General features: G+C 40.4%; 1 protein-coding gene and 1 pseudogene across 1 annotated transcript; one reads left to right on the top strand and one right to left on the bottom strand.

The window, feature by feature from the left end:
* The first annotated feature begins 9055 nt into the window (after positions 1-9055).
* Positions 9056-10164, top strand: LOC149468021 (uncharacterized; annotated as a pseudogene).
* A 3765-nt stretch (positions 10165-13929) lies between these two features.
* On the bottom strand, positions 13930-25595 carry LOC149468020 (uncharacterized). Its single transcript, XM_089670969.1, has 2 exons — positions 25491-25595; positions 13930-14739 (listed from the first exon to the last, which is right to left on the bottom strand). The coding sequence occupies exons 1-2, from the start codon at positions 25593-25595 to the stop codon at positions 14146-14148; spliced, it is 699 nt and encodes a 232-aa protein (XP_089527095.1). The 3' UTR covers positions 13930-14145.
* Between the last annotated feature and the right edge of the window lie 1486 nt (positions 25596-27081).

Genomic DNA, 27081 nt, shown 5'->3' with positions numbered 1-27081 from the left:
CTGAACGCCAATGTCAGTTTTTTAAAAACAACCTTATATTAAATGTGTCACATTGTCAAATTCCTTCTTCTAACATGTTTCACTCTGTAACAGATCAGAACAGGGTTTCTCCACAATTGTTATCAACATCAACTTAGTAGGTAGTGATGGGTAATGCTCATATGCCGCACATTACATTTTCTTGCATGTCTGTGAATGCAGAAGGGTGTTATGCCACCCCACTTGTCAGTTGCCTGGTTGTCACACAGACCTCTAAGGAATTCCAAATAAGGATGGTTTGTTGTTTTGCCAGCATCCCCACACACATTCCTGAACATGGGAAGCAAAAGACACTTGAGCTCTCATTTTTCTACCTCTTGGTTATTCTAAAAACAGTGACTCTGCACTGAAAACCCAAAACCTCCTAGGTATTAGAGATGGCTGAAGGGGGCTTTGGTATACTAAGCCCTGAAACTAGGAACATCTCTGAACACTGAACACTGTCATTTGCAAGCCATTTTACAGGCTTCATTGAAAACAAACCACAAATAATGACATGCTAAATTCTGCTATACAATCCTGTGTATTGACTCTACCAGTGGACAGGGCAGTCCAAAGTAGGACTCACTGGACAGCTGAAGGCTCAAGATGTAACTTCGGGTTCAGGGTGGCACTGCTAGACCTAGCTTTCTTCAACTTTTCCTTCATTACCTAGCCTTCTGTTTTGAGACCCTGAAGCTTGAATTACTCTTTGCTACATCTTGTTATAAGTGCAAATGTTATTTTCCCGCTATGCTACTGTCATAATTGAAACACTGACAACTATCTACCTGTATAATCTCTTTTTTTAAATGCAACAAAAACCTCTCAAGCAGAATGTACTGAAGAGGATACAGCAGTTTAACCACTAGCCTACAGGGTACTTATACCCCCTTCCTGCCCAGGCCAATTTTCAGCTTTCAGCGCTGTCACACTTTGAATGACAATTGCGCGGTCATGCAACATTGTACCCATATGACATTTTTATCATTTTTTTTGTGACAGATAGAGCTTTATTTTGGTGGTATTTAATCACCTCTTGGTTTTTTCTTTTTTCTTTAACAAACCAAAAACCACTAAAAATTTTGAAAAAAAAAGTTTTTTCTTAGTTTTTGTTATAAAATTTTGTAAATAAGTGATTTTTCTCCTTCACTGATGTGCGTTAATGAGGCTGCAGTGATGGGCACTGATAGGCTGCACTAATGGACACTGATGGGCACTGATGAGGAGGCACTGGTAGGTGGCACTGATGCGCATTGACAGGCTTCACTGATGGGCACTGAAAGGCAGCACTGATACATGGCACTGATATATGGCACTGATAGGCAACACTGATAGGTGGCACTGATAGGCGGCACTGACTGGCACTGTTAGGCAGCACTGACTGACACTGTTAGGCGGCACTGCCTGGCACTGATAGGTGGCACTGACTGGCACTGATAGGCGGCACTGACTGGCACTGATAGGCGGCACTGATTGGCAGAACTGATAGGTGGCACTGACTGGCATTGATGGGTGACACTGAAAGGCAGCTCAGATGGTCACTGATATGTGGCATTGATGTGCACTGGTAGGCACTGATATGTGGCATTGATGTGGCACTGATGGGCACTGGCACGAGGTACTGATGAGCACTGACACAAGGCACTGATGCACACTGACAGGTGGTGCTGCTGGGGCTACACTGATCATCAGGGCACACTGATCATCAGTGCCCTGATCATCAGTGTACATGTCCTCTCCGCGGAAAGCCGATTACCGGCTCTCGTCTCCTCATGAGCTGTCAGCGTGACAGCTCGAGAGTAGAGAAATGCCGATAACCGACATTTCCCTGTTTACATGTGATCAGCTGTGATTGGGCACAGCTGATCACATGACCGGCTCTATCCGTGATCGGTGATCCTCTGTGTCTGAGGGACACAGCACACCGCCGATCGCCGCGCTGTGCGCTCCCTGAGCCGTGCATGCGCGGTGAGAATGGGAGGACATCATATGACGTCCTCCCAGAACGAAAGAACCATCTTGCGTCCGTCATATTACTATATGGCGGGCGGGAGGTGGGTAACATTGCCCAGTAGCAGGACAGTTTTAAAAAGGGATACTGACTAGAGTGTGTCTAACGTTTATTTTATATACTGTATAGTGAGTGAGATACTATAAGGATGACAAAAATCACTTTCAGAGGGATCATACATTAATCTTTTGCTAGTACACAGCTTTCAACAACCGATCAAGACAGTTCATGTAATAATATCCAAAGGGATAAGTATCAAAATGTTTCTCGTACGATAACAGAGGGAATGATTTTTCTTTAATCAGCTTTGTATTTGTTCAAAACAAATTGAGAGACCAAGACCACCCATGCTTGGAAATGAAAGAATACACATTACAATACAATACAATACAATACATCACTTCCAAAGTTGTATTTTGTTGTACGAGAATTTTTGTAACTTTAATAACCTCTTCATTATCGATATGAAACTAGCATGCAAAAAAAAAAAAATTGACAACCATTTGTCTGATATTCTCATTGTTTGTACACTTTGAGCACCACCAACTTTAAAAAAAGCCCTATTGACATAAAAGTTAATTTGAGAAAGTTGCCATTTTGTGACTTATAATTGGTCTCTCTCATGTCACAAGGAGGGCTTTACCAATATAATGCTTTTCAAGGCTGTAGAGATTCATATTCTATTATCATATATGGTTAAGTGTTTTCATCTGGAAAATGACCAACCCATACCCATATATGTGACCATATACTGTACATTAATTCTTTTACCAACTGCATCTTATGATGTTTCATTTATATACAGCCTGACTACATATTTATATGAATTGTTTGCCAAACTGTGACTGCCATATTTATGAGAGACATATACATTTACATCAGCTTTCTTCGCATACACAGAACTGAGGATTTTGTTTATGCCAAGCTCCCAACCTCATTTATAGACCTCTTTTTAGTGATATAAACATAAATTGCACACAACAGGTGAGGATCTGTTTTCATTCCTTGCTCAATTTGTATAGTCTTGGGACTAGTTTACCAAATGCCGCTACTATATTTGCCTGGTAGTATTACATTTGCTAATGATTCAGGTTTCTGAATTATTTTCTAAAGATGAACTCCATGGATACATACCCCTAACCATTTGGGAACATCTTTATGAGAAAGACATCAGCATACCTGGGAACTTGCTAGACTCAGATCTGTCAAAATCTCCAGCCCACTGGCCTGTTTGGGAAAGTTTGGAAATATGTGTATGCAATGCCAATCTCCCGAGTCACTCTTGATTGTACTCACTTTTGTTGCCAGCCGTTTAGACATTAATGATGTGTGCAGGGGCGGACTGACCATTTGGAAACTCGGGCACTGCCCGAGGGCCTGGGGTCAATAAGGGGCCCCATGAGATGCCCCTGGTACCTTTTTCATAGGCTTTTTTGAGTTTGGGCAAGGACACAGGGGCCCCATGATCCCCTATTGCCTGGGGGCCTCATGAGTTGTCAGTCCGCCCCTGCCCGCTCCTACTTCCGCTGTGATTGCCTAGGCGATCGGAAGCAGAAGTTGTCCTCCCCCCTCTCTCCTCGTAGTCTTCTGGGACACGTGACAGATCCCAGAAGACTATGGGACCATTCACAAAGCGCAGCGCTTCTCACGCAGTGGGCACCCAGCTTTGAAGCCTCAAGCTGTCACAGCCGGGTGCCCACACTGAAGTTGCCGACACCGGGGAGAGAAGACAGCCCATGAAACCAGCCCATGGTGAGGACACTGCCAGACCGAGGGACAGGTAAGTGTCTGTATTTTAAAAGTCAGCAGCTACAGTTTTTGTAGCTGCTGACTTTTATTTTTTTTTTCAGCTGGAACTCCGCTTTAAGTTTACAGCAGCTCCTATTCTTTGTTGAATATTCTGACCAGTCATTTGTTTTCTACTGTCTTAGATTGTCTCTGAAGCATTTCTTACCTTTGAACTGGGTGTGTGGAAACTCTGGATTTTACACTTCTCCTGTCTACTCCTAAGATTCCTTGTCCTGTCCACAACCTACGGAGCTGCTTCATTTGCTTGCCAAATTTCTTTAGCATGTGCTGACTGTTTCATTCTGTGCTGACCCAGCTTGTTATCTTTTTGTAATTCCCTTATTTAACAATAAGTTGCATTAAACAATCATACGCAGATGTAGTCCATAATGAAGTCACAAAAGTAGGCAATTATCAAAATCAGTGGCTATACAATAAAATCTGCACAGGAGCAATGAGAATTCAAGAAATAACACTGCAGATCATGTGACTACCGGCAAAAAGATAGAAGCCTCAGAAAGAGGCGAAGGAGAGAACCTCCAACATATAGAGATGAATTGCAACATAGGAATGAAACTATGTTTATTAGGAAAGAAATAAAACATACTGGGGCCATCAGATGGGCCTTGGAGACCACAATAACCCAATCAGGGCATACAGCCCAATGAACAAAATGTAATGGCTGGATAACTACAGAAACTGCAAAAGATATATCTCAGACCTTCATAGAGGGTACGGGAGGAGAATAGGAGAGATAAGTAAAGGGGGCAGAGAAGGGGCAGAGAAGGAAGAGGTTCAGTAGGAAAGGAGGCAAAAGGAAGAAAGAGAATCCAGGAAAAGCAATTTCTCTAGCCACATAATAAAGGACATGGGGGCTTATCCGGGTTGTGAGACCTCCTGCAGATAGGCATTGGTGTACACAAAATATTGCCAGGGCCTCTGTGTGTCATGAAAGGTCTCTTCCCAGTTATGTAAGGTATCTGTGAAGTCTTTCATGTCCCTGAGTACATTGATTTTGGAAAACCAACAAGACTTCAAATGCACATTCACAGACCTCAAACACAAGGGGATGCACACCTTTGTTGTGTTCAACAGCTGAATTGTAAGGGAAGCCTTATAGTTTTTGACGGACAGTGTCGTGAGATTTAGCAGGCATGCCGCAGACTTCCCCACCAGGTCAACATTTGTCAGGTGTTTAATGGTACTGACCACTTCTTGCCAAAATGGTTTAATTTTTGGGCAATCTCAAAAACTGTGTAGCATCATGCCTCGTCCAGTGCCACATCACCAGCACGACTCTGATACCTGTGGAAAAATGCAATGCAGAATCTTGGGCACCTTGTATAATAGTAGACCTCATGGCTACCTTACTTAACTGGAATCTTGTAACTAGTCTCTTCGACAATTGTGGCAATAGAGGATTTCTTGGCAAAATGGAGGATTTTCTGTTTTTGTGAATCAGTAAACTGCATGGCAGGATCAGATTCCCACTTAGAAAGACAGGAGTAAAGTCCACCATTGGTCGAATCTGATCAGCGTAAATGGTAAAAAGGCAATAATGAATTGGTTCCCGCCTGTGGCAGATACTTTCTAGATCCGTGAGTTGACGGAAAATGCCAGGGGAGCAGGAGCATTGATGAAGGAAATTCCTACTTGCTATCTGACATGTCTACAGATCTTATGATTTTCAATTTTTTTAAAGACTTTTTTTCTCATACATATAATCTCTAGACTACATGAAAGATATATTCCTAACATCCCTACCTAAAAATTCACTACTGCAATCTTGAAGTAATCCAAGTCTAAAGCAGGTGGGCAGGAGGTTTCTTTCATCTCAACAGTCTCCCAGAATCAGCTTCTTCTTATGTTAACTTAACATGTTTTTGGGAAACTGGTGTAAAACACTACTGTAGCTTTAAAAAAAATTGAATCTTGCTATTAGTGTGACTTATTGTAAATCCTCATTTAATTTTAATATGACTACATTTACTAGGACTGGTAAAAGGACTGCTAGAGCTGCCTTTGGTAAATATTAACTATCAGTCCATTGTGAGTAATTTGGCAGACCTCCATCATCATGGCACAGACCCAAAATACAGTATTTCATGTTAGGCTGTTCCCTTGTACATGCAGACTAGTTGTGAGCAGGTCTGAATGAAAGAAGTCCTTCTTGGCTGACTTTCCTTGGTGTTCTGAGTCAAATGATGCAAGGCTTTCACATGACAAGCTGCAAGGGTATTCAGCCAGGGAGGCAGGGTTGCCAACCTCTCGCAACTTTTTTCTATTGACAGAACATGGAAAATTTACTGCCAGAGCACATTTTTTACTGACAACCTGAAAAAAACACTGAAGTCATATTAGAAACTAAAACAATCGATATTTAATCAGTATAAACACAATCTGTAAACACTAACAAAACCCATAACAGGTAATTGTTCTGGTTTACATTTACAAAGTCAACACAGCATGACAAATTATCAGTCACCCTGCTGGGATACCGTGGAAAAACAAGTTCTGTTATGTGTGCCAAAGAGAGCAATAGGCATGACCAGATTGCATCTAACAATGGGAGTGGCCTACAAGAGGATGAATAAACTGAACTGCTCCCTGACCACCTACCTCTAAATGAAAATAGCATCTGCTTGGGTTAGTACACATTGCCATGGCTTCCAATGCTTAGCTTCATAGTGAGGCAGTACTCAGTATGTCAAGTTTCCCAAACTGCATCGCCTGTCAAACATGCCCATTGAGCTCAATGGGGCTGCGCAGCAGCCACAAGCCAAATGCTTGGCTTGCTGTTATGACACAGTATTTCGATTCAAAATTCCCATTCGGCTGAAAAAAAAAACACATTCAGAAAGCAGCAGTAACACCTCCTGCACTAATGGTGGGAGGGTCTTTATAGGGCAATAAATACTAAGAAGGTGCATAACAGTGTATTACATACAGAGTGCAGGGTTCAAGTGTGTGCTGCAGAAAAAGGCTAAGGAAAGGCCCAAAAGGAAGGTTACCAAGCAGATCACGTGGTTTTGAAAACAAGGCTTTAATACAAATAAAAAAATAAACTACACTTGCAACAGAACCAACCCAGTCTGCACTTGGGTACTTCCGTTATAATACCGCTTCCCCGTCCGAACACCGACCACAGACACCACAGACGACCAAACAAGACTAGACGACACCAATCTGTCTGAACATGGAACTCTTTATTTGAAACTCGAACTGGCTTTTTATACATTCAGGGGACAATCCCCCCTCTCTACACAGGGCTGGGCAATCTACACTTAGCAACAAGAAACACACAGGTATTGAAACTTCACATCAGCAGCCAGTCCCATCAGGAGGGAGGGCTGCTGGAGACACCCCCCCACTAAGCTAATACACAAACACATACATCCCATAATAGTTTGCTCCCAAGCAAGACACACAATAGAACAATGGGATGCAACCACATGGCATTAAACAATCAACAACCCCCCACCCCAATATTAGGACACATCACCCTGTGCCACTAACAGGCACAGGGTGACTTACACATTATAGGGATATGGGGAGCTGAGACAGGGGTCTCCCCACCTTTCTAAAATGAGCTGGGTTCCATGGGCCCCCCACCCAAAGTGACCCCCGTCACAACACTAAAGAGCAAAAATTTACTAAAGCTGGAGAGTGCAAAATCAGGTGCACTTCTGCATAGAAACCAATCAGCTTGCAGGTTTTATTGCCAAAGCTTAATTGAACAAGCTGAGGTTAGAAGCTGATTGGCTACCATGCACAGGTGCACCAGACTCTGAGTGAACCAGTTTTAGTAAATCTCCCCCATTGTCTTGTTATCACGGGCAGCTGTACAGCCAGAAGTCTCACACCATGCACATCCACACACCCTCTATAGATTCCTAATTACTGGAACCAAAAGGTTAATTAGGCAATAAGGTGGAGTCCATCCAGAGAAAACCACAGATCAAGTAAGGCCATTGGACAGAGATAATAAAATAAGTATTGATGAATTATAACACAATGCTCATGATGGTAATCATCAAAGCCAGTCTAAGTAGTCCGGGATGTGGCAACTGGGTGTAATGCTAATTTACAACGTTGCATGCATAACAGATGTAATCAGCATCATATATGTATAATATTTTAGACCAATCCAGCCAACATAGTTGGGTAAGAGAGTCTGCTAAAGAGTGTTTGGTTTACGTCAGGTGTATAAACACAAATCCACATGGGAAAATATCAAGTCTGCACCTTGTACCCAAGTTTACACTCTGGGGTCTCAAATATAAGCTCACCCAACCGGCCTCCAAAATATCCGCGGTCAACGTTCACCGATCCAGACCATATAACTTCTCCACATTCGACCAGATGGCAATAGAGGGAACAGTTTACAGTCAGAGAAGCCTTCTATGTAAATAGGGGTGTTGGAGCCCTTAATAATGATGGAGGGCATAGGTTGGATGGACTGTAATGCATCATAAGCTGGCCGAGACCGCCTCCATGCGTGATGAAGTCGCTTACGTCAGAGATGTGATGACATGTAATCCAACATGTTCTGCCCAATCAGGGATAGGAGGGGCCAGTCTGGACAGGTTTTTTATACCGAGCGGAGTGTAGATCTCTACCAATAACACTAGATGCCACCCTCCTATTACATACATATACAATCACACAACACAATATCTGCACGAGTATTCACAGTGAAACATAATCAACCTATCAAAGAGAGCAAGGGACGATTATCTAGCCCCTTTCACACGGGTGGTTTTTCTGCCGCAGGTAAAAGCATGTCTGAATTCAAGACTCAAGGCACAGCAAACACTTGCGGTTATACATTGCGATTAACAATGACTACGTGCATTTACATGCGGCTGGTTTTAGCTGCAGTGGAACATTCTTGCCATTTCTGTAGCAGCTAAATTGTTTTTTTGGTCCCTTGACTACCCATAGTGCATTTGTGCCCTCCCATTTCCTGTGTCTTTGTTCAGTGTGTTCAGTGTCTGCTTCTTTCGTCATTGAGAGGACCTCAATCTTTGCTGAAGTGTGATCATGGATTACAGAAGCAATTTGATTGCAGTACTTATTTTGCTGCTTATGAGGATGAAAAGGAGGAATCAGATGGATCTGATTCAGCAGAGGAGACGTTGTCTCTACTGGGTACATCCCTTGACCTCCCAGCATCCATCTATTGGTTACTTTGCCCTCATGTTTGGAGAAATGCGCACTCGCCCAGACAAGTTCTACAATTTTACCAGGATGTTGGTGGCAACCTTCAATCAGTTAATAGACCTTGTAAGAGGGCGTCTGAGCCAAATGCACACCAATATGAGACGAAGCATTAGTGCGGAAGAATGGCTGTTAGTTACTTTAAGGTAGGTTGAATACCTGAATGTATGTGTAATTTTTTTATCTTTCGTTTTTTAATTTTTTTTTATCAAATATTTTCAATTTTGTATTGCAGATAACTTGCTACTGGTGTCAGTTTCCCCTCCCTACACCATCATTTTTTAATGGGGATTTCAACTGTGTCAACAATTGTGCATGACACTTGTCTTGCCCCGTGGGAAGGACTGAAAAACTCAGTAATGCCAGAACCAACAGCCAGTTTGTGGGAAGAAATAGCTGATGAACAGGGGCGGACTGACCATTTGGTCCGTCTCATCAAGCCAACCAATTCTGCTTCCCGCTTCTTCAACTACAAAAAATGTTTCTCAATTGTTCTGCTAGGACCCAGTGATGCAAATATGAAATTTATAGCTGTGGATGTTGGCGCTTATGGAAGTTCTGGAGATTCTCGAATTTTTCGGAATTCTTTGATGGGTCAGCGTTTCCAATATGGGGAATTTGAAATGCCACAATCAAGGCCTCTGCCTGGCACTGCTGGGCTGGATCTGCCTCTAGTGGTTGTAGCAGATGAGGCATTTGCGTTATCCACCTACCTCCTTAGGCCCTACACAAAGCATGGCTCAGATTCCAGGAAACGCACATTTAATTATCGACTGAGTAGAGCATGGGGAACGGTGGAGTGTGCTTTTGGAATCTGTACATCTAAATTACATGTTTTATTAACATCAATGCACCTGGAGGTTGGCCACACAGTCAACGTAGTTTTGGCGTGCTGTGCTCTCCATAACTTTTTGAGGATAAAGGAGAATGTGTCCAGTTATCTGCCAGAACAGATTCCAAATGAACCCCAAGGTCATCACACTGGCACTCGTCCCAGTAATCATGACCTACAAATACGTGACCATTTTGCGGACTATTTCCTTACTGAAGAAGGACAGGTTCCATGGCAAAATAGCTATATCTAATCTTTTGGTTGAAGATTTTTTTTTTGTACAATTGTTGCTAACACTGCTGTAAAATTTTAAATTTTTTACCTTTTGTACATTTTGTTATATTGTTATAGATAGTATACAAGTTTTAACAGTTTTATAAAATTTTAAAAAAAGTCAACACCTTTGCCCAATTATTTTGGATTTATTTTTTGTATGCTTTATGTAAACTAGTAACACATTTATTAACCCCTTCACGCCTAAAGGTAAAACAAATCTAAATGCCGAAGCACAATTTTGCAAGGTTGACATGTGTTAGTAAAACTGTACATGTGATCACAACTACTTTGTACATTCAGGTGACTTATACCGCATTTTTTTCAGGACAAATTGGGCTTTTATTTGGTGGAAAACTAGCCCAAAGTAGTAAAAAAAAAATCATTTTTTTACTTAGCTGTGTGTTTCTTGTTATTACCATAGCCTACCACTAGAGATGAGCGAATCAAACTTGGCGAAGTGGAATTCGTTTCGAATATTAGGAAAAATTCGATTCGCATCGAATCCGAATTTTAGCAAACTTCGGATGCACGAATCGAATTTTCCCCGATCAGCCGGCAAAAGTGTCACTGCAGAGAGCTCCGCTATTTCTGACAGTTCTCTGACAGTTCTGACAGTTCATTTACAGCGGTTGAAACATTGTATCTATTTGTTTCCATTTAGGATACAGATGTTTATATTCGGAAATAAATAGATACAATGTTTCAACCGCTGTAAATGAACTGTCAGAACTGTCAGAGAACTGTCAGAAATAGCGGAGCTCTCTGCAGATACACTTTTTGCTGTACTGGAATTATTTTTCTTTTCATTCTTCTTCTTCTTTTCATTCTTCTTCTTCTTTTCATTCTTCTTTTCATTCTTCTTCTTCTTCTTTTCATTATTCTTCTTCTTCTTCTTTTCGTTCTTCTTCTTCTTCTTTTCATTCTTCTTTTCATTCTTCTCATTCTTCTTTTAATTCTTCTCATTCTTCTTTTAATTCTTCTTTTCATTCTTCTTCTTCTTTTCATTCTTCTTTTCATTCTTCTTCTTCTTCTTTTCATTCTTCTTTTCATTCTTCTCATTCTTCTTTTCATTCTTCTTCTCATTCTTCTTTTCATTCTTCTTCTTCTTCTTTTCATTCTTCTTCTTCTTTTCATTCTTCTTTTCATTCTTCTTCTTCTTCTTTTCATTCTTTTCATTCTTCTTCTTCTTTTCATTCTTCTTCTTCTTCTTTTCATTCTTCTTTTCATTCTTCTCATTCTTCTTTTCATTCTTCTTCTCATTCTTCTTTTCATTCTTCTTCTTCTTCTTTTCATTCTTCTTCTTCTTTTCATTCTTCTTCTTCTTCTTTTCATTCTTCTTCTTCTTCTTTTCATTCTTCTTTTCATTCTTCTTCTTCTTTTCATTCTTCTTCTTCTTCTTTTCATTCTTCTTTTCATTCTTCTTCTTCTTCTTTTCATTCTTCTTCTTCTTCTTCTTTTCATTCTTCTTCTTCTTCTTCTTTTCATTCTTCTTTTCATTCTTCTTCTTCTTCTTTTCATTCTTCTTCTTTTCATTCTTCTTTTCATTCTTCTTCTTCTTCTTTTCATTCTTCTTCTTCTTCTTTTCATTCTTCTTTTCATTCTTCTTCTTCTTTTCATTCTTCTTTTCATTCTTCTCATTCTTCTTTTAATTCTTCTTTTCATTCTTCTTTTAATTCTTCTTTTAATTCTTCTTTTCATTCTTCTTCTCATTCTTCTTTTCATGCTTCTTCTTCTTCTTTTCATTCTTCTTCTTCTTCTTTTCATTCTTCTTCTTTTCATTCTTCTTTTCATTCTTCTTCTTCTTCTTTTCATTCTTCTTCTTCTTCTTTTCATTCTTCTTTTCATTCTTCTTCTTCTTCTTCTTTTCATTCTTCTTTTCATTCTTCTTCTTCTTCTTTTCATTCTTCTTCTTCTTCTTTTCATTCTTCTTTTCATTCTTCTTCTTCTTCTTCTTCTTCTTCTTCTTCTTCGTCGTGCCCCGTGACTGCCCAAATGAGTGAAGTGTGCGGTGATTCTAAGATCGACGGCACTCATCTGCATGTCATACTGACTGACAGTATTATTTCTCTTCCCCAGCAGACTCCAAGGGCATTTAAATTAAAGGTACAGTGTTCTGCACTAATATAAAGGCTCTCTGAAGCCTAGAAACCCTTTAAATAAGTTAAATTCGCGGCGAATAAATTTGCATCGAATCGAATTTCTCCCGCAAATTCGGCGAATCAGCCGAATCGAATTTTTGAATAATTTGCTCATCTCTACCTACCACCAAAGAACAACCCAAAATAAATTCTCCAGCTCTTGACGATCGCAGTGATACCATATATGTGTATGTTATTTACTCCTAGATTGTAAGCTCCGAGGAGCAGGGCCCTCCTTTCCCTCTTGTATTGAACTGTATTGTTGCTGTATTTTCTCCTGTTAAATTGTAAAGCACCGAGCAAACTGTTGGCGCTATATAAATCCTGTATAATAATAATAATAATATTTGTTGTTTGTACCCACAGTACAGCCCAGAAACAATAGTGCGCATTTTGTTTTTGTCTTTTTTTTTTTTTACCTAAAACACACTGACACTGACATCGACACTAACTGACACTGATACCAATTTTTTTTAATCCTGACCTTTGACCTTGACCTTTGACCCTGACCTTGACCCAAACACTAACCCTGGGACTGAACTAGATCAAACATTGATCTAGGTATTTTTTCTTTATTTTTTATTTTATTTTTTTAACAAACATTTTTTTTTTCTCTCTATGCCAGGAGTTACAGAGATACAATGTATCTCTCTTCTCCATTCATAGAGAGAGAGAAAAAAACAAGGGGACCGGGCTGCACAGTGACTGATCACTGTGATAGCCAATCAGAGGCTATCACTGCGATCATGTGACCCAGAATCTGGAGTCCTGGGTCCCGATTGTTAGAATGGGACCTGGTGCTCTCAGTGACACCCCGGTCTTTGTGCTGGAAGCACGCAGTGTGGCACGCTCCCAGCACAAAGACAGGTACGCAAATACGTGGCCCCATGGCCCAGTTCCGTGAGCGCGCATATTTGTGTGATGTCGGCGTCAAGGGGTTAAACAAAGAAAGAAGACCTTAGGCCTTCAAAATACAAAACCCTGAACATACAGGCTTGCATATATAATACAACAAAAAGTCCCTTTGGAATAATGTGAAAGCTTTTTAGTTTCAAGTATACAACTCTTTTTTGAGTCAGTATTGCAGGTGTAATAACATGAGTCACAAAAATCCCTTGTAGAAATCACAAAAACTTCAAGTATTCCCATCATGTAATGTGGCAAAAACATATTTTGTTTCATACAGAAGGGCTGTGAGCGAAGTATACTTACAGTGCTTACAGTGGCCACATGTATTGCTTGAAAACATAATTTTTTTTAAGAACCTTGGGTTGTGAAACGCACAATCACACTTCAAAGTGTGTCCAACATCCTGCTGATTGTTATCAGGCATCAACTGCTTGTAGTGATTTTGTGTTGGTAAGCTCTCTTTTTGCAAAAAATCAGGAAATTGTTGGAAATTGTTTGGCTAGATTCAATAGGATTTGTAAATAGTGAAAAGTATACTGTCATTCATCTTATTTGGACACATTTTTGTTTTGCCCGCTGTGTGCAGACAAGATGGCATTTGACTGGAGCAGAGGACACAAAAGGGATGTTGAAATGGTTAAATTGAAGCAGTTTGACTATGCCATTATTATTATTATTATATATATTTATATAGCGCCAACAGTTTGTGCAGCGCTTTACACTATAAGGGAGACAATACAATTACAATACATTTCAGTATAGAAGGAATATGAGGGCCCAACTCATGGAGTTTACAATCTAAAGGATGAATACCTGTTTTTAGACAAGTATACAATAAAGTCAATCAGCAGGAAGTTGGATTAGTTGCTTACAGGAAAGTTATCAATCAGATTAACCACAATATAAAAATAAAACAGACATATAAATAACAAATTAGAAGCAATAAAAAACTACAAGTGTTCATAAACTGGGTAAGGGGAAGGTATGGAAGAATGGCTAGGTTCCCTGCCAACATCTATGGGTGAATCAGATTGGGAGGATAAAGATGAGGGTGGACGACATGGGGTTGGCTGCTCATGCATTATTTGAAAACCATTATTAGATTGGAAAGGTGTGTACATTGGTAGGGGTCCTGAGTAAGGATGGCTAATGGCAGGTGTAGTGTCATAACAATGATGGCCGGGCAATGATTTGGATCCACTAGGTGTATTAAAACCCAATGCCCAGGGCTGAAATCTAGGAAAAGGGCGTAACTCTTTGCAGGCAGAAACTATGAACATAATATATAAGTATAGATCCCCTTTAACTTTAGTACGCTTATCAGGAGGAACCTCTCTGATTGCAGACAGTAAAATTCTGCAAAACATCACATTGGGGTCTGACATATTCAAGAATTCATCAGCAACTTGTGAGGCAGGAGCTTGCGATTGCTTTTTCAATTCTTCAAGGAGGTGATCAAAATATTCTTCAATAGGAGGCTCATGCTGAGGACGGCATGTTTGACGGGTGGTAGAACTTGAATGGACTCTCTTTTCTATATTTTCCTGTAAATTTAATGAGAATACAGATTATTCTTTTCTACAAATATGTCACTGCACCAACACCAGCTGCCATTTTTGAAGGTGAAATTGTGACATGACAATTGTGAAACATACCACAGGTGCTTGAGTTGATTTTCCTCAGGAGAAACTGTCTCTGCATTTGTATCTTGGTTTGCTTCACCTTCCGTTCCATTGTCTGATGAAATACCTGCACGCCTTATTGCAGGTATGGTTGAGATGGTTCTAGGTAAACATAATAGCATACAACCTTGAGGATCAAGATTAATGTATAATTTCTCTACAAACCATATAGTTTTTTTAGTGTTTAAAGTTTTCTTATTATAATCAGGTATAGCGTAAACCACAGGATGCACTCTAGTAATACCTGATGGAACATTTACAATGGAGGTCAGTGGGTGTTGTGGAAGTTAGCAGCAGGCAATACTATCCATAGATAGAGCAAATAATAAGGTAGTTAAAATTAGACTTCTTGGATGCAAAAAATATTCCATAAACTTACGGTCGCATCTCTGTGGTGCGCCTCATAAATGACAAGGCCTCTGCATGGGGGTTAGGCTGACGGCGTGTTGAAGGTGCTCCACTTCTCTCTGCAGACTTCTCTTCATGGAGTTCCTTCCTGTAGCGGTCACGCAGGGACCTCCATCTTGTAGAAATCTCCTTTCCTGCAAATATTAAAGCAGAGTTCCATTTAAAACGAAAAATAAAAGTCAGCAGCTATAAAACTGTCGTTCCTTACTTTTAAAACAGCCATATGACACCATAGCAAACAAGTACCATAGGAAAATGCATTTGCTATTTTTCAGGTATGGGTGCTATGGGCAAATGACCCCATGTATATGCACCTCACACATCAATCGATTCACTCACCACGGTTCTCCTGTTCACTTGGTGACATATTTTCCCAGTTTGGAGTCAGAAATTGTCATACTTCCTCCAATTTCAGCCTCTTCATGACTCTGTCAGAGAATTCCTGGGCATTCACGGTCCCATATCTCTGGTCAGTCGTGCACCAATGCTATAATGGCCTCATGAGAGATATTACGGGCCACCATTGCTCCTCTCTGCTTCTATCCTCCCTTCAACTTCCTATGTCATTCCCAGGTATCCCTTGTGATTTTCATGTGCTTCCTGTTGATTTCTTGCTTTTTTGCTGCTGCTATCTGCAGGTGAAATAGTGCACTGCGATTTCCTGCGGTTATGTACAGATAGCTGCGTTAAATCGGCCCTGGACGCAGTCAAATTAATTTTTTCTAAATGCACATAACTGCACATAATGAAACCGTTGCTAAATGCAGCGTGTGAATGGGAATGCATTGTCTGCATTTAGCTGCGGTAAATAAGTTCCTCTATCCGCAGCTAAAAGCTGAAATCTAACCGCGCGTGTGAAAGGGGCCTCATAGTTATATTGTAGAAAGGAGGAGGATTTTTTTCCCCCTCAATTCAAGCCCAAGATGGTAAGAATACTAATAGGCTCACAACACCAAAGAATATATGCAGTAGCCTCACTGATCCAAGAATACCTGTAAATTACACTAAGTATTCAGGTCCTGTGGGGCAAGTGTACCCAATTTGAAAATCCACGTCTTTTCTTTTTGCATTAAAATAGTATTAAAGTCTCCTTTACATAATGGTAAATGCAGATCGAAGATTCCCTTAATCTCATTCAATTGGGTTTTCCATTATGGTACTCTATAAAGTATAATGATAGTAGACTTTCATCATCTTTCTTCTTGATACTGCGGAGATGCTCCCCAGTCCACACATGCAGCTGCTGCTTTGTTTTCCCTATATAATATTTATTGTAGGGACATTCCAACATGTAGACAAGGCAGGTAGTAGAGCAGTTGATGAAGTCTTTTATAATAAATCACTTAAATTTGACAGTGGCCACATGCATGCATGCCCCTGAGAGGGGGCAGCTCTGCAAGCCAATTTGTTGCTGTTTTTTCCCGAAACTCAGAGTGTACAAATGAGTCTCTTAAAGTACGCACCTTTCGAGCCACCATCTGAGGGCACAGTCCCACAATCTCAGCCAAAGCAGGCGATTTTATTAAGACACCCCAATGTTTTTTGAGGATATCTCTCATCTACATCCACTGTGCACCATATTTTGTTATGATTTTAGTTGGGGCCACTTTGGTCCCTAGTTCTTTTGTGGGTGGAGGTGGGTGCAGGAGGTCATCCCTATTCGAGTCCCAAGCTTTTTTCCTTGCCTTTCTAAGCACTTTATGGGAGAAGCCTCTTTTGCGGAACCTGTGATACATGCTGCCTGCCTCAGTCCTAAAAATCACAGTCCAGTGTACAGTTCCTGCGAGCCGGCAGGAATTAACCCTCAGAAATTCCCCCAATTAATAAACTGGGGTGGTGGTGGGCTGTGTGCGCTACATACAGAGTGCAGGTTTCAGGGTGTACTGAATACAGAGTGCAGGGTTCAGCGGTGCTCTGAATACAGAGTGCAGGTTTCAAGGGTGTGCAGCATACAGAGTTCAGGGTTCAGGTGTGCACTGTGTTCTGAGTGCAGAGTACAGCGGTGCCCCCTTTTCCCCCAGTTCGCCCTCTTCTCCAGTGCACTGCTCTACTTCCACCTCCAAATCCTCCTCCTTGACAGAGTACCTGATAGAGAACTGTAAGTCTAGCAGAGCAGGATAGGTTACTCAGGAGAGTGTAATGTAGCTGCGGGACACATGGGGCTGTAGGCAAAGGCTCCAGGAGCTGTTGCCACCAGGCAAGCACCGGGTTCCAACTACCTATGTATGCAGAGAGGAGGCAGACATAGCACAGCTGAGACCAATCCACAGCAGGAACAAGAGGAGCAGGATCGGCAAATGCAGCCACCTGTTCCTTCTGCCACCAGCTCTAGCCTGCTTCTATTTAAAAATAATTTTTACAAACTATCAGTAAATTTACTGATGGTTGGCAACCTGCAAGGAAGACTAGTCAATGTATATATAGGGGTTTTTGTTTTTAATTTTGCATGAAATGAAGCAGAGCATCCAGGAATACTGTGTGTGGTATCCTATCCTATAAGGAGCTTTGTTGCAGATGCCAAGAGTAGGACGTGTCTGTTCAATGAACATATTATTTAGCCCAGCTAAAAATGGCTGTTTACCAGACTTTCTGGACCCCTCATGCATTAGACTGTATTTGTTAATTTTGCCAGCTGCAGTGCAAAGGATCCCAATAGTTAATAATGATATACGATGGTTTGCACTGGCCTTGGCAAAACAGCCAAACATTTATGCACACAGCAGAATATTTTTTAGTGGAGTACATGTGACCCTATAATCTGCAGGCAAGACTGAAATAAATTGAACAGTAATCATCCCACAATTGAGTAAGTGTATTCTGTAATTGGAATGTGCAATTAATCAGATACTCTGGAACTGCAATCAATCAAGAAGTTCTGTTACTGTCATATGACAATGCCATACCTTTCCTGATTGGCTGCAGTTCCAGAACTTCTGAATGTTCACACATTTCAAAGACAGAGGACACTCATGAATTGCAAGACCGCTGCAGTCTGATTATGTCAGTACTTCTGTGCTCAAAGCGGCAAATTTTTTTGCATGGAAATATGTTGTCTTTTTATTGTAGGCCTGTAATTCTTAGGAATAACTCACTGAAATCTGTCTGAACAAGAGTCTAGTAAACATCACGGGTATGATAAAATTTTAAACATGAAATCATAAATTATAATATAATAAATAATCATAAAAATAATAATATAATAATAATAAATTTAATTCAATAATGTAATCGAACCAAAAACACTGAACATCGACCAGAGGAGATGGCCAGGGACGCTGCAGGGGGAACATCGCGGGAGTGCAGGACAAGGTAAGTGCTGGAGGGAATCCCTGAGCAACGTTGCAGCGTAATCCCAAGTATAGCTCGGGGTTACCGGTACTGAAGGTTAACCCCGAGCTACACTCGGGAATACCGTGGGGGGGTTAATTAATTTCTACTGTCATTTATCTAGCTCATTAGATGGATGATGCATGGCTGCAGACTCCAGGGTCAGCTGACTTTTTACACTGTTTGCATGGCCAGTACAATCATTATTATTATTGTTATACAAGATTTAGCATCAACAGTTTGCTCAGCACTTTACAAAATACAATACAGCAACAATACAGTTCAATACAAAAGGGTCAGGAGGGCCCTGCTCCTTAGAGCTTACAATCTAAGAATGTAGCAGTACAATGTAGCAGGCACGTGGAGGGTGGAAGTTCGGAAGTGTTTGGGACCTCTCGCCCTACATCACAATATACCTAGGTCTTCCCAGTTACTATTACAGGATGTGAGATGGTTATTTTTACTGGCTTTAGAAAGTGGGATGCAAAACAGTCTAGCAGAACAAGGGCTGCTGCTGCATTTCTGTTATTTTCCCAAAGCTCACTATCAGGCTTTACCAAGGTTCAGCAAACAGTGGCTGCAAAGCAGGCTAGCAGAATAGATCAGCGTTCACAGCATTTTATTTGATGCAATCACTGGCAGAACCTTGCTCTGTTTTTCTTCACTTGAGGAGGGGGCTCAATTTATGAGATTACACAGGCCCAATATATTCAGAGGCAGGTTTAAGCCCCTGTTCACACTAATGTGACTTATCATTCACATTGACAGTTCCAAATTGCATGACAAGTCGCACTCTGTTTGTGTCTATGGAACCATTCAAATTGGTGCAACTCCGACTTTATGGTGCTGCACCGAATTTGAAAAAAGGTTCCTGCACTATTTTGGCGATTTCATGTGTGACTTACATAGACATCTGTGCATGAGGTTGCGAAAGCCAAACATGAAATTGTACTGACCAGCAGGTTTGAAGTCATGCTACTTCAATTGAAGTAGCACAATTTCAAAGCCACCTTCAGTGTGAACCAGGGCTAAACTGTGAAAGAAACATGAGACAAGGGGAAATCTATCAAAGGAACATCTATTCTGGTGTTCTGTCTAAGAAGGCATTTACCCTCACTTTCAAGAGGTATAATTTTTACTTACTCTTTTGTCTCCAGGACAGAAATTTAACAGAACCCTGTCAGGGGAACACAGACACCAGAAAAATTCTGAGGGGGTTTTAGTTCTACCCCACTCTAGCCTCAATTTTACAAAATGTTTTGTCCAAAGGTGCACATTACAGGTGCACACTGTAGAGAGTAAGTGCAATTTTGAGGCTCACTGTACATTATTCAATAAGCTTGCACTCCTCAAGATAACTAAATGACAAGAATATAGTATTGTCTTTAAATTCAGTAAGAAAATAAAATTATTTATCCTACTACTTGTAAAAAATAAAAGCAATAAAACATTTGCCTTCATAAAACGCATAAAGTTCCATGAATTCTGTCCCTAGAGGGCCTAAGATGGTCTGGGATACTACATTCCATTCTCTTCAAAGATGAGAATCCTGTTTTTTAAAGTTCACGCACATGATGACGTCTTGCAATGTTGATGTAATTACAATCTAATATCCCATCACACAAAATTACAGCAGGAAATAGTGGCGTCTAATCACTGGAAGCTACTGAAGACTCTGGAGGAAACATTTTATTTGGCATTCTTTTCTTTTTTAATTTAAATCTTTACTGAAGAAACTCTCATTACACAGAGCCACAAAATTAAAATACATGTTCAAAATGTACATAGGAAAGCAGTATATACATTAAATAAGTTCTGTTTAATTGTGAACAGGATCACTATCTCTCACCAAAAAGTTTAAATCAGAATAGGTTGGATATTTAAAAACAGTTTTTGTATCTTTTAAGTGGGATGGGAGTAAGATGCAGAAGAAAAGCCAGGGGAGCATTTTTGATGGCAAATTATTTGGCATTCTGTTATTTAACTTGGTATTTTACAAAAGCTTTGTTCCCAAGGAGTATCTTGGATACAAACTCTACTTTTTCGTACATTATTTATTACAGGTACTTATGTAGCACAGTCAATTTACTCAGCGCTTTACATATACAGTTGTGTCCAAAATTATTCAACCCCCACTGAAATTGAGTGTTTTGGCCAGTTTGACATTGCTTTTGATCATTCAGTCATCTTGCTTACATTTACATTAAAGAGGCACTTGTAGGTCAGACAAATATAACATAACAGTTATAATGAAATAACCACAAATGTCTTTTCTGTGCTCACAGCATTATCAGTTTTATTCAACCCCCAAGTGACATTCAATCTTAGTACTTAGTACAGCATCCTTTTACAGTTATAACAGCTTTTAAACGTGAAGCATAGCTTGACACAAGTGTCTTGCAGCGATCTACGGGTATCTTCGCCCATTCTTCATGGGCAAAGGCCTCCAGTTCAGTCACATTCTTAGGCTTGCGCACTGCAACTGCTTTCTTTAAGTCCCACCAGAGGTTCTCAATCGGATTTAAGTCTGGTGACTGCGATGGCCACTCCAAAATGTTCCAGCCTTTCCTCTGCAACCATGCTCTAGTGGACTTGGAGGTATGCTTGGGATCATTGTCCTGTTGAAAGGTCCAACGTCTCCCAAGCCTCAGGTGTGTGACGGACTGCATCACGTTTCCATCCAATATCTCCTGGTACTGAAGAGAATTCATGGTACCTTGCACACGCTGAAGCTTCCCTGTACCTGCAGAAGCAAAACAGCCCCAAAGCATGATTGACCCTCCACCATGCTTCACAGTAGGCAAGGTGTTCTTTTCATCATAGGCCTTGTTCTTCCTCCTCCAAACATAGCGTTGATCCATGGGCCCAAACAGTTCTAATTTTGTTTCATCAGTCCACAGAACACTATCCCACAACTTTTGTGGTTTGTCCACATGGCTTTTGGCATACTGCAGTCGACTCTTCTTATTCTTTGGAGACAGCAAGGGGGTACGCCTGGGAGTTCTGGCACGGAGGCCTTCATTACGCAGTGTGCGTCTTATTGTCTGGGCTGAAACTTCTGTACCCACATCTGACAAATCTTTTCTCAGTTCCTCAGCAGTCACACGGGGACTTCTCTCCACTCTACGCTTCAGGTAGCGCACAGCAGTCGAAGTCAGCATCTTCTTTCTGCCACGACCAGGTAGCGTTTCAACAGTGCCCTTTGCCTTGAATTTGCGAATGATGCTTCCTAAGGTGTCTCTTGGTATGTTTAACATCTTTGCAATCTTCTTATAGCCATTGCCCTTCCTGTGAAGAGAAATCACCTCTTCTCTTGTCTTCCTGGACCATTCTCTTGCCTTCACCATGTTTGTAACCACACCAGTAAATGTCTAGAAGGAGCTGAGTATCACAGTCATTTTAAAGCTGCCTAATTGGTGCTTATTATGCTTGATTGCTGCTCGGTGACATCCACAGGTGTTTTCAATACCTGATGGAAAGCACCTGTATGAACCTCTGTTCTTCAGAGTGGTAGTCTTTAAGGGGTTGAATAATTGTGGCAATGAAGAAACCACATAAGAACCATTTACTACTGTATTACATAAACAATTGATGTCATTTTAGTTGCATTTGGGTAGTTACAACGTCCTTGTAGGATTTGATTCTGAATACAATTCCAAATGTACACTATAGTCCCTAAACCCCTTTACAGCATTGGGGGTTGAATAATTTTGGACACAACTGTATATATTGTACATTCACATCAGTCCCTAACCCTCAAGGGGTGTACAATCTAAAGTCCCTAACTCACATTCATACATACACATACTACGGCCAATTTAGACAGGAGCCAATTAACCTACCAGGATGTCTTTGGACTGTGGGAGGAAACCAAAGTACCTGGAGGAAACCCACACAGGCAGAACATGCAAACTCCAGGCAGGTGGTGCTGTGGTTGGGATTCGAACCAACAACCCTAGTACTGCCAGGCGGAAGTTCTAACCATTTACTCACTGTGCTACCTGTGAATAAGATTACTGAACCCACTTTTCATTGCAAAAGTAACATTTTGCATGTACAGTCCAATCAGTTATCCTTTTTAAGTCTATATCATTTCAGTTAGGACCTCTGTTAACTCAAACTATATAAAATAATTTTGAAAAAAAATGTACCATCTGCTGGAAAAGAATATTCATCTGTAGGCAAGCTTTGTTTTTAGAATTGGTTAAACTGAGTAAAGGTGAGAACCTTTGTCAAATTTTGTTTGCTGCATATGGCTCCATTGGGGAGATTCATTCTATTTGTCCTGGTTACCATTTTAACCAAAACAGGAAGGTAATGAGAAATTCAAACTTTTAGAATTGTCAGTGGAACAAGAATAAAGGGGGACATCTTTAAATGGAACACCAGTTGCAAAAACAATCTTCCTTATTTTAAAGATTTAACTAAACCTCTAAACTCTTTTTCTTGTTTTAAATTATGCCTTGCATTCCTTGGAAAGTTTTTGTTAATTTAGGATATATCCAATGTTTTTTTTTTTGTTTTTTATTCTAAGAAGAATATAGTGTATTTACAGTATAAAGTGAAAAGGATACCTTACAGAAGACAAATGTTAATGTTGGAGGCAAAATAATGATACCATAGCAAACTGCAATGTTCACAATGGTTCACGTAACCTTCCCAGAAAATGAATAAATCATTTTGTAAAGATAAGAAATGTCTGACACAGCCATACTTTTCCAGCTGTGGAGTCTTCCAAATCTCTATTTGCTTTTTACCTTATTCCTTAAAGGACAGACGATAGATATTACTATTGTACCAGGGACAGATTGACATATTCTCTATCGCATTGTTTTTAGCACATAGAATGCAGTCAGTTCAAGGGCATACTGCAGGCTGGAGACCTTCACTGCGTACTGATGTGTTATATCTTAGATTGTAAGCTCCCAGGATCAGGCCCTCCTAACCCTCCTGTATTGAACTGTATCATTGCTGTATTGTCTCCCGTTATATTGTAAAGTGCTGAGCAAGCTGTTGGCGCTATATAAATCCTGTATAATAATAATAATAATATTGTAATGATGCATGCTTTAAATGCACAGAAATATATTTTTAGATCACAAAGTAGATGCAAATGGCCTATGCATATCAAACTGGACCAAATACATTCTTATGTAGAATGCTAGGTGCCGCCACCACCTTAGTTGATCTTACTCACAGTTGGGCTATACACACATCATTGTATTAGGGTGTTTTATGTAGATTGTACTTGCTTTATAATGAATGCACTTTACCATGTTTTATAGATGCATCTTTTGCCGTCTAAGATGTAAGATGCCCAAAAATTAGATGTAGACATGCCCATGCCTACATGTCTGTGTTATGCATCATGTGCAGATTTGGGACAATGCAATGCAACAAGATGGATAGCTGTCCAACATAAAGATACACCTTAACAGCACACCTTTATTGTAAATGAACATGTTTAAAATGTACATCTCCTCAAGCAGGAGCTGAGCATTTTAGACAACCGTTCAGTTAATTATGCAAATGGCCATTGTATGACTTTTCAAATATAATTGTATATAAGGAGTTAGATAAGATAGCCTTTACATGATACATGCACTTGATTTGGCCTAAAATACCCTACAATCGAAGGAGCATTTATTATGACTAGTAAGCTGTGCCTAATTTCAACACTATCAGTGCTGTGCCATTGCAAGAACAGTGTTTGTACTGCAAAGAGAAACTTTAGGGGATGCAGGGACTAGTTATACAAAACAAAAGAAACACAAAAGGGTAAATTTTTTTTCAGAAATTGTGAGGGACCAGAGTGCAACTTTAAGGGGGCAGTGTCACACGCCTCCTTGACATACTGCCAAATTATTCTTGGTACTCAGTGAAATAAAGCAATTTTAATAAGCACAGAAAAATAGGATACTCTAAAGTAAACTTTCCCCAAAAATTTCCCCACACAAAATAAAGTCAGTGCTTTCACATTCACATTCCACCCCCTACCCATTCTTTATCTTTGAGCATATATATTAGAATGACCTCTTCTCCATCTTCCTTTTTAATGGCAAGTTCTAGTGAAGTACAAAGTTGCATGTCTGAGTCCCAGTCCAAATCAGCAGGCTCTTCTTATTTTGGTCATACAGGTGATGGAGTTCTCGAAAGCAAAGTTGGCCATAGCATAGAGGATTACTGGTTAAATTGAAACTAAACCAAGGAACAGGAATATATTGTATAGTAGCTTATCAGTCCTTCAGTGTTGTGGCTGCCTTTATTTTTCTGGTTAGGAACATTTTCAGCAAGTACAGAAAATACCTGTTGATTCCAGAAATGCTGTGTGTCGTTTACTATGAGCTGAGCAGACATCAGAAGTAATTCTATATTTCTTTCTTAGACTACTAATCCTATCATACCCCAGAAAGGGTGTGGGGAAAAAGGCAGACATGTTTGAAATCTAGCCTGGATGACAAAATCATTGCTCCTTCCATAGATGCAGGAGAGGAGTGTGTCACGAGTTAGCCTGCAGTTTTCCTACCTGTGTAATTCTTATCTCCTTGCTGCAGTGGTTCTCCTAGACCTGTATTTCCATCACGTGTGTTGTTTGGCTTCCATACTCACATATTAACATTGCCTGCTATTCTGTCAGTTTATATTTCCTTTCCCTTCAATCAATTCCTGGCCCACCTCCCAGTTTGCTCTATATGAGACATGCTCAGTGTAGTCTGCATTTCCTGAGCAACTTTCCAGTTCTCTGTGCTTCCGTTTGCCTGGAATTACATGTATTCAGTGTCTGACTTCTTCCTGTGTACTGACTGTGGCTTCGTGTACCATCTGTGCTTGTCTCCCACCCACCCTGTCCTCGGTTTGTTTCCTGGATTCCTCTCTACCTCCAGCCATGGTACTCCACACACGTAAGTGGTCGCCACATCTTCAGCTGGGTGTACTTGGGGCAGCAACCTGCTTTCAACTTGATACAAGTCTATCCCCACCATCAACGACCCTGGTGAAGAAGCGGGCTGGGACTTAGATTTCATGTCCTGGGGAACCCCGATTTGGTGATCCACAAGGGCTAACTATCATAGACACCTGACAGTGTGAGCTTATCTACCCAGGGACAGAAATGTTGCTATTTGCAGGATTACCAAGTAAAAATTAGTAACAAAAAAAAAGAATAAAAGCCTTAAAAAATAAAACAAATGTAGCTGCCACATTTGAGGACTGGTAAGTATCAATGTATCAAATATTTGTATTTGGGTTTTCATATGTTTTAAGGATATGACCTATTTGTGCTCCTCCTGTTCCAGAGCAATGTAGATTGTAACATTCCAGATAGGGATCTCCACCATCTTAGTTTAGGAAGGAGTTCCTACTCTTTAACAGCAACACATTCAAATCCTAAAGAGAATGTGAAATATGCACAACAATAAAAGTAAACAGGACAATCAGAGAAAGTGAATCTCCCTAAAAGGGACACAGGCAGCAATAATAACCTAACAGGTGTTTTAAACCATCTTCACTCCACAACTATCCAAAACAAAAAAAAGTTTGCCTTTAGTTATAGATTGAAATTAGTAAGGGATTTTACTAAACATGGCATCCCTTAGGAAGAAGTATCTATGAAGAGGCAACAATATTACCCTTGGCTGCTCTTCTAGTTTTGACTGTAACTTCCTCCTTTCCTCATCTCCATTACAAACAAAGGATTTTTTTCTGTATTTGTAGAACATGCTCTTAGCCTGAAAAAAACTACATATAAGGACTGGTATGCTCCTGGTATATTTCATTTGCTCTTTGGTTTAGATCATCTATAAAGAGAACCCCCATCAAAAGGAGTACTTTAAGGTCAATTAAAGGAATATATTCAATCTTGGACAACTCCTCCTACCCACTCCACAATACCCTGGTCAGTCTGCGGAGTACCATAGAAACATAGAAAAGTGATGGCAGACTGAGTGGTCCATCGAGTCTGCACGTTTTTCTTTTGTTTTGTTTTTTTTGGGGGGGGGTTGTTAACATTTTTGTCTGAGTATAGATCTATACTTGTCCCAGGTATATTACTGTTGACTGGCTCACTACCTATGCTGGAATGGTATGCTAAGTATCAACTACTCTTTCAGTAAAATAGTACTTTCTGAGGTTAGTTTTGAACTTTCCTCCAGTCAGTTTAAGGTCATGTCCCCGTGTTTATGATTTTGGTTTCATGTTGCAATACTGCCCTCCTGAATGTTATTCACCCCCAGGGGCGGACTGACAACTCATGGGGCCCCTGGGCAATAAGGGATCATGGGGCCCCTGTGTCCTTGCCCAAACTCAAAAAAGACTATAAAAAAGGTACCAGGGGCATCTCATGGGGCCCCCTACTGACCCCGGGCCCTCAGGCAGTGCCCGAGTTTCCAAATCGTCAGTCTGCCCCTGTTCACCCCCTTAATTATTATTATTATTATTATTATTATACAGTATTTATAAAGCGCCGATAGT

The sequence above is a fragment of the Staurois parvus genome, unplaced genomic scaffold (assembly GCF_062004578.1).
Source record: "Staurois parvus isolate SC_StPar_1 unplaced genomic scaffold, SC_StPar_1.0 ptg000096l, whole genome shotgun sequence".
Taxonomy (NCBI): Eukaryota; Metazoa; Chordata; class Amphibia; order Anura; family Ranidae; genus Staurois; species Staurois parvus.
Note: the sequence above shows the minus strand (reverse complement) of the source record. Positions and strands in the feature narration are given on the sequence as shown.

Excerpts from the sequence above, each read along its gene's own strand:
- LOC149468020 (XM_089670969.1), bottom strand. The coding sequence starts at position 25,595 with ATGGTGGGGATAGACTTGTATCAAGTTGAAAGCAGGTTGCTGCCCCAA. Across the intron at positions 14,740-25,490 it reads GTGGAGTACCATGGCTGGAG|GAAAATATAGAAAAGAGAGT; the intron begins GTAGAGAGGAAT and ends TTAAATTTACAG.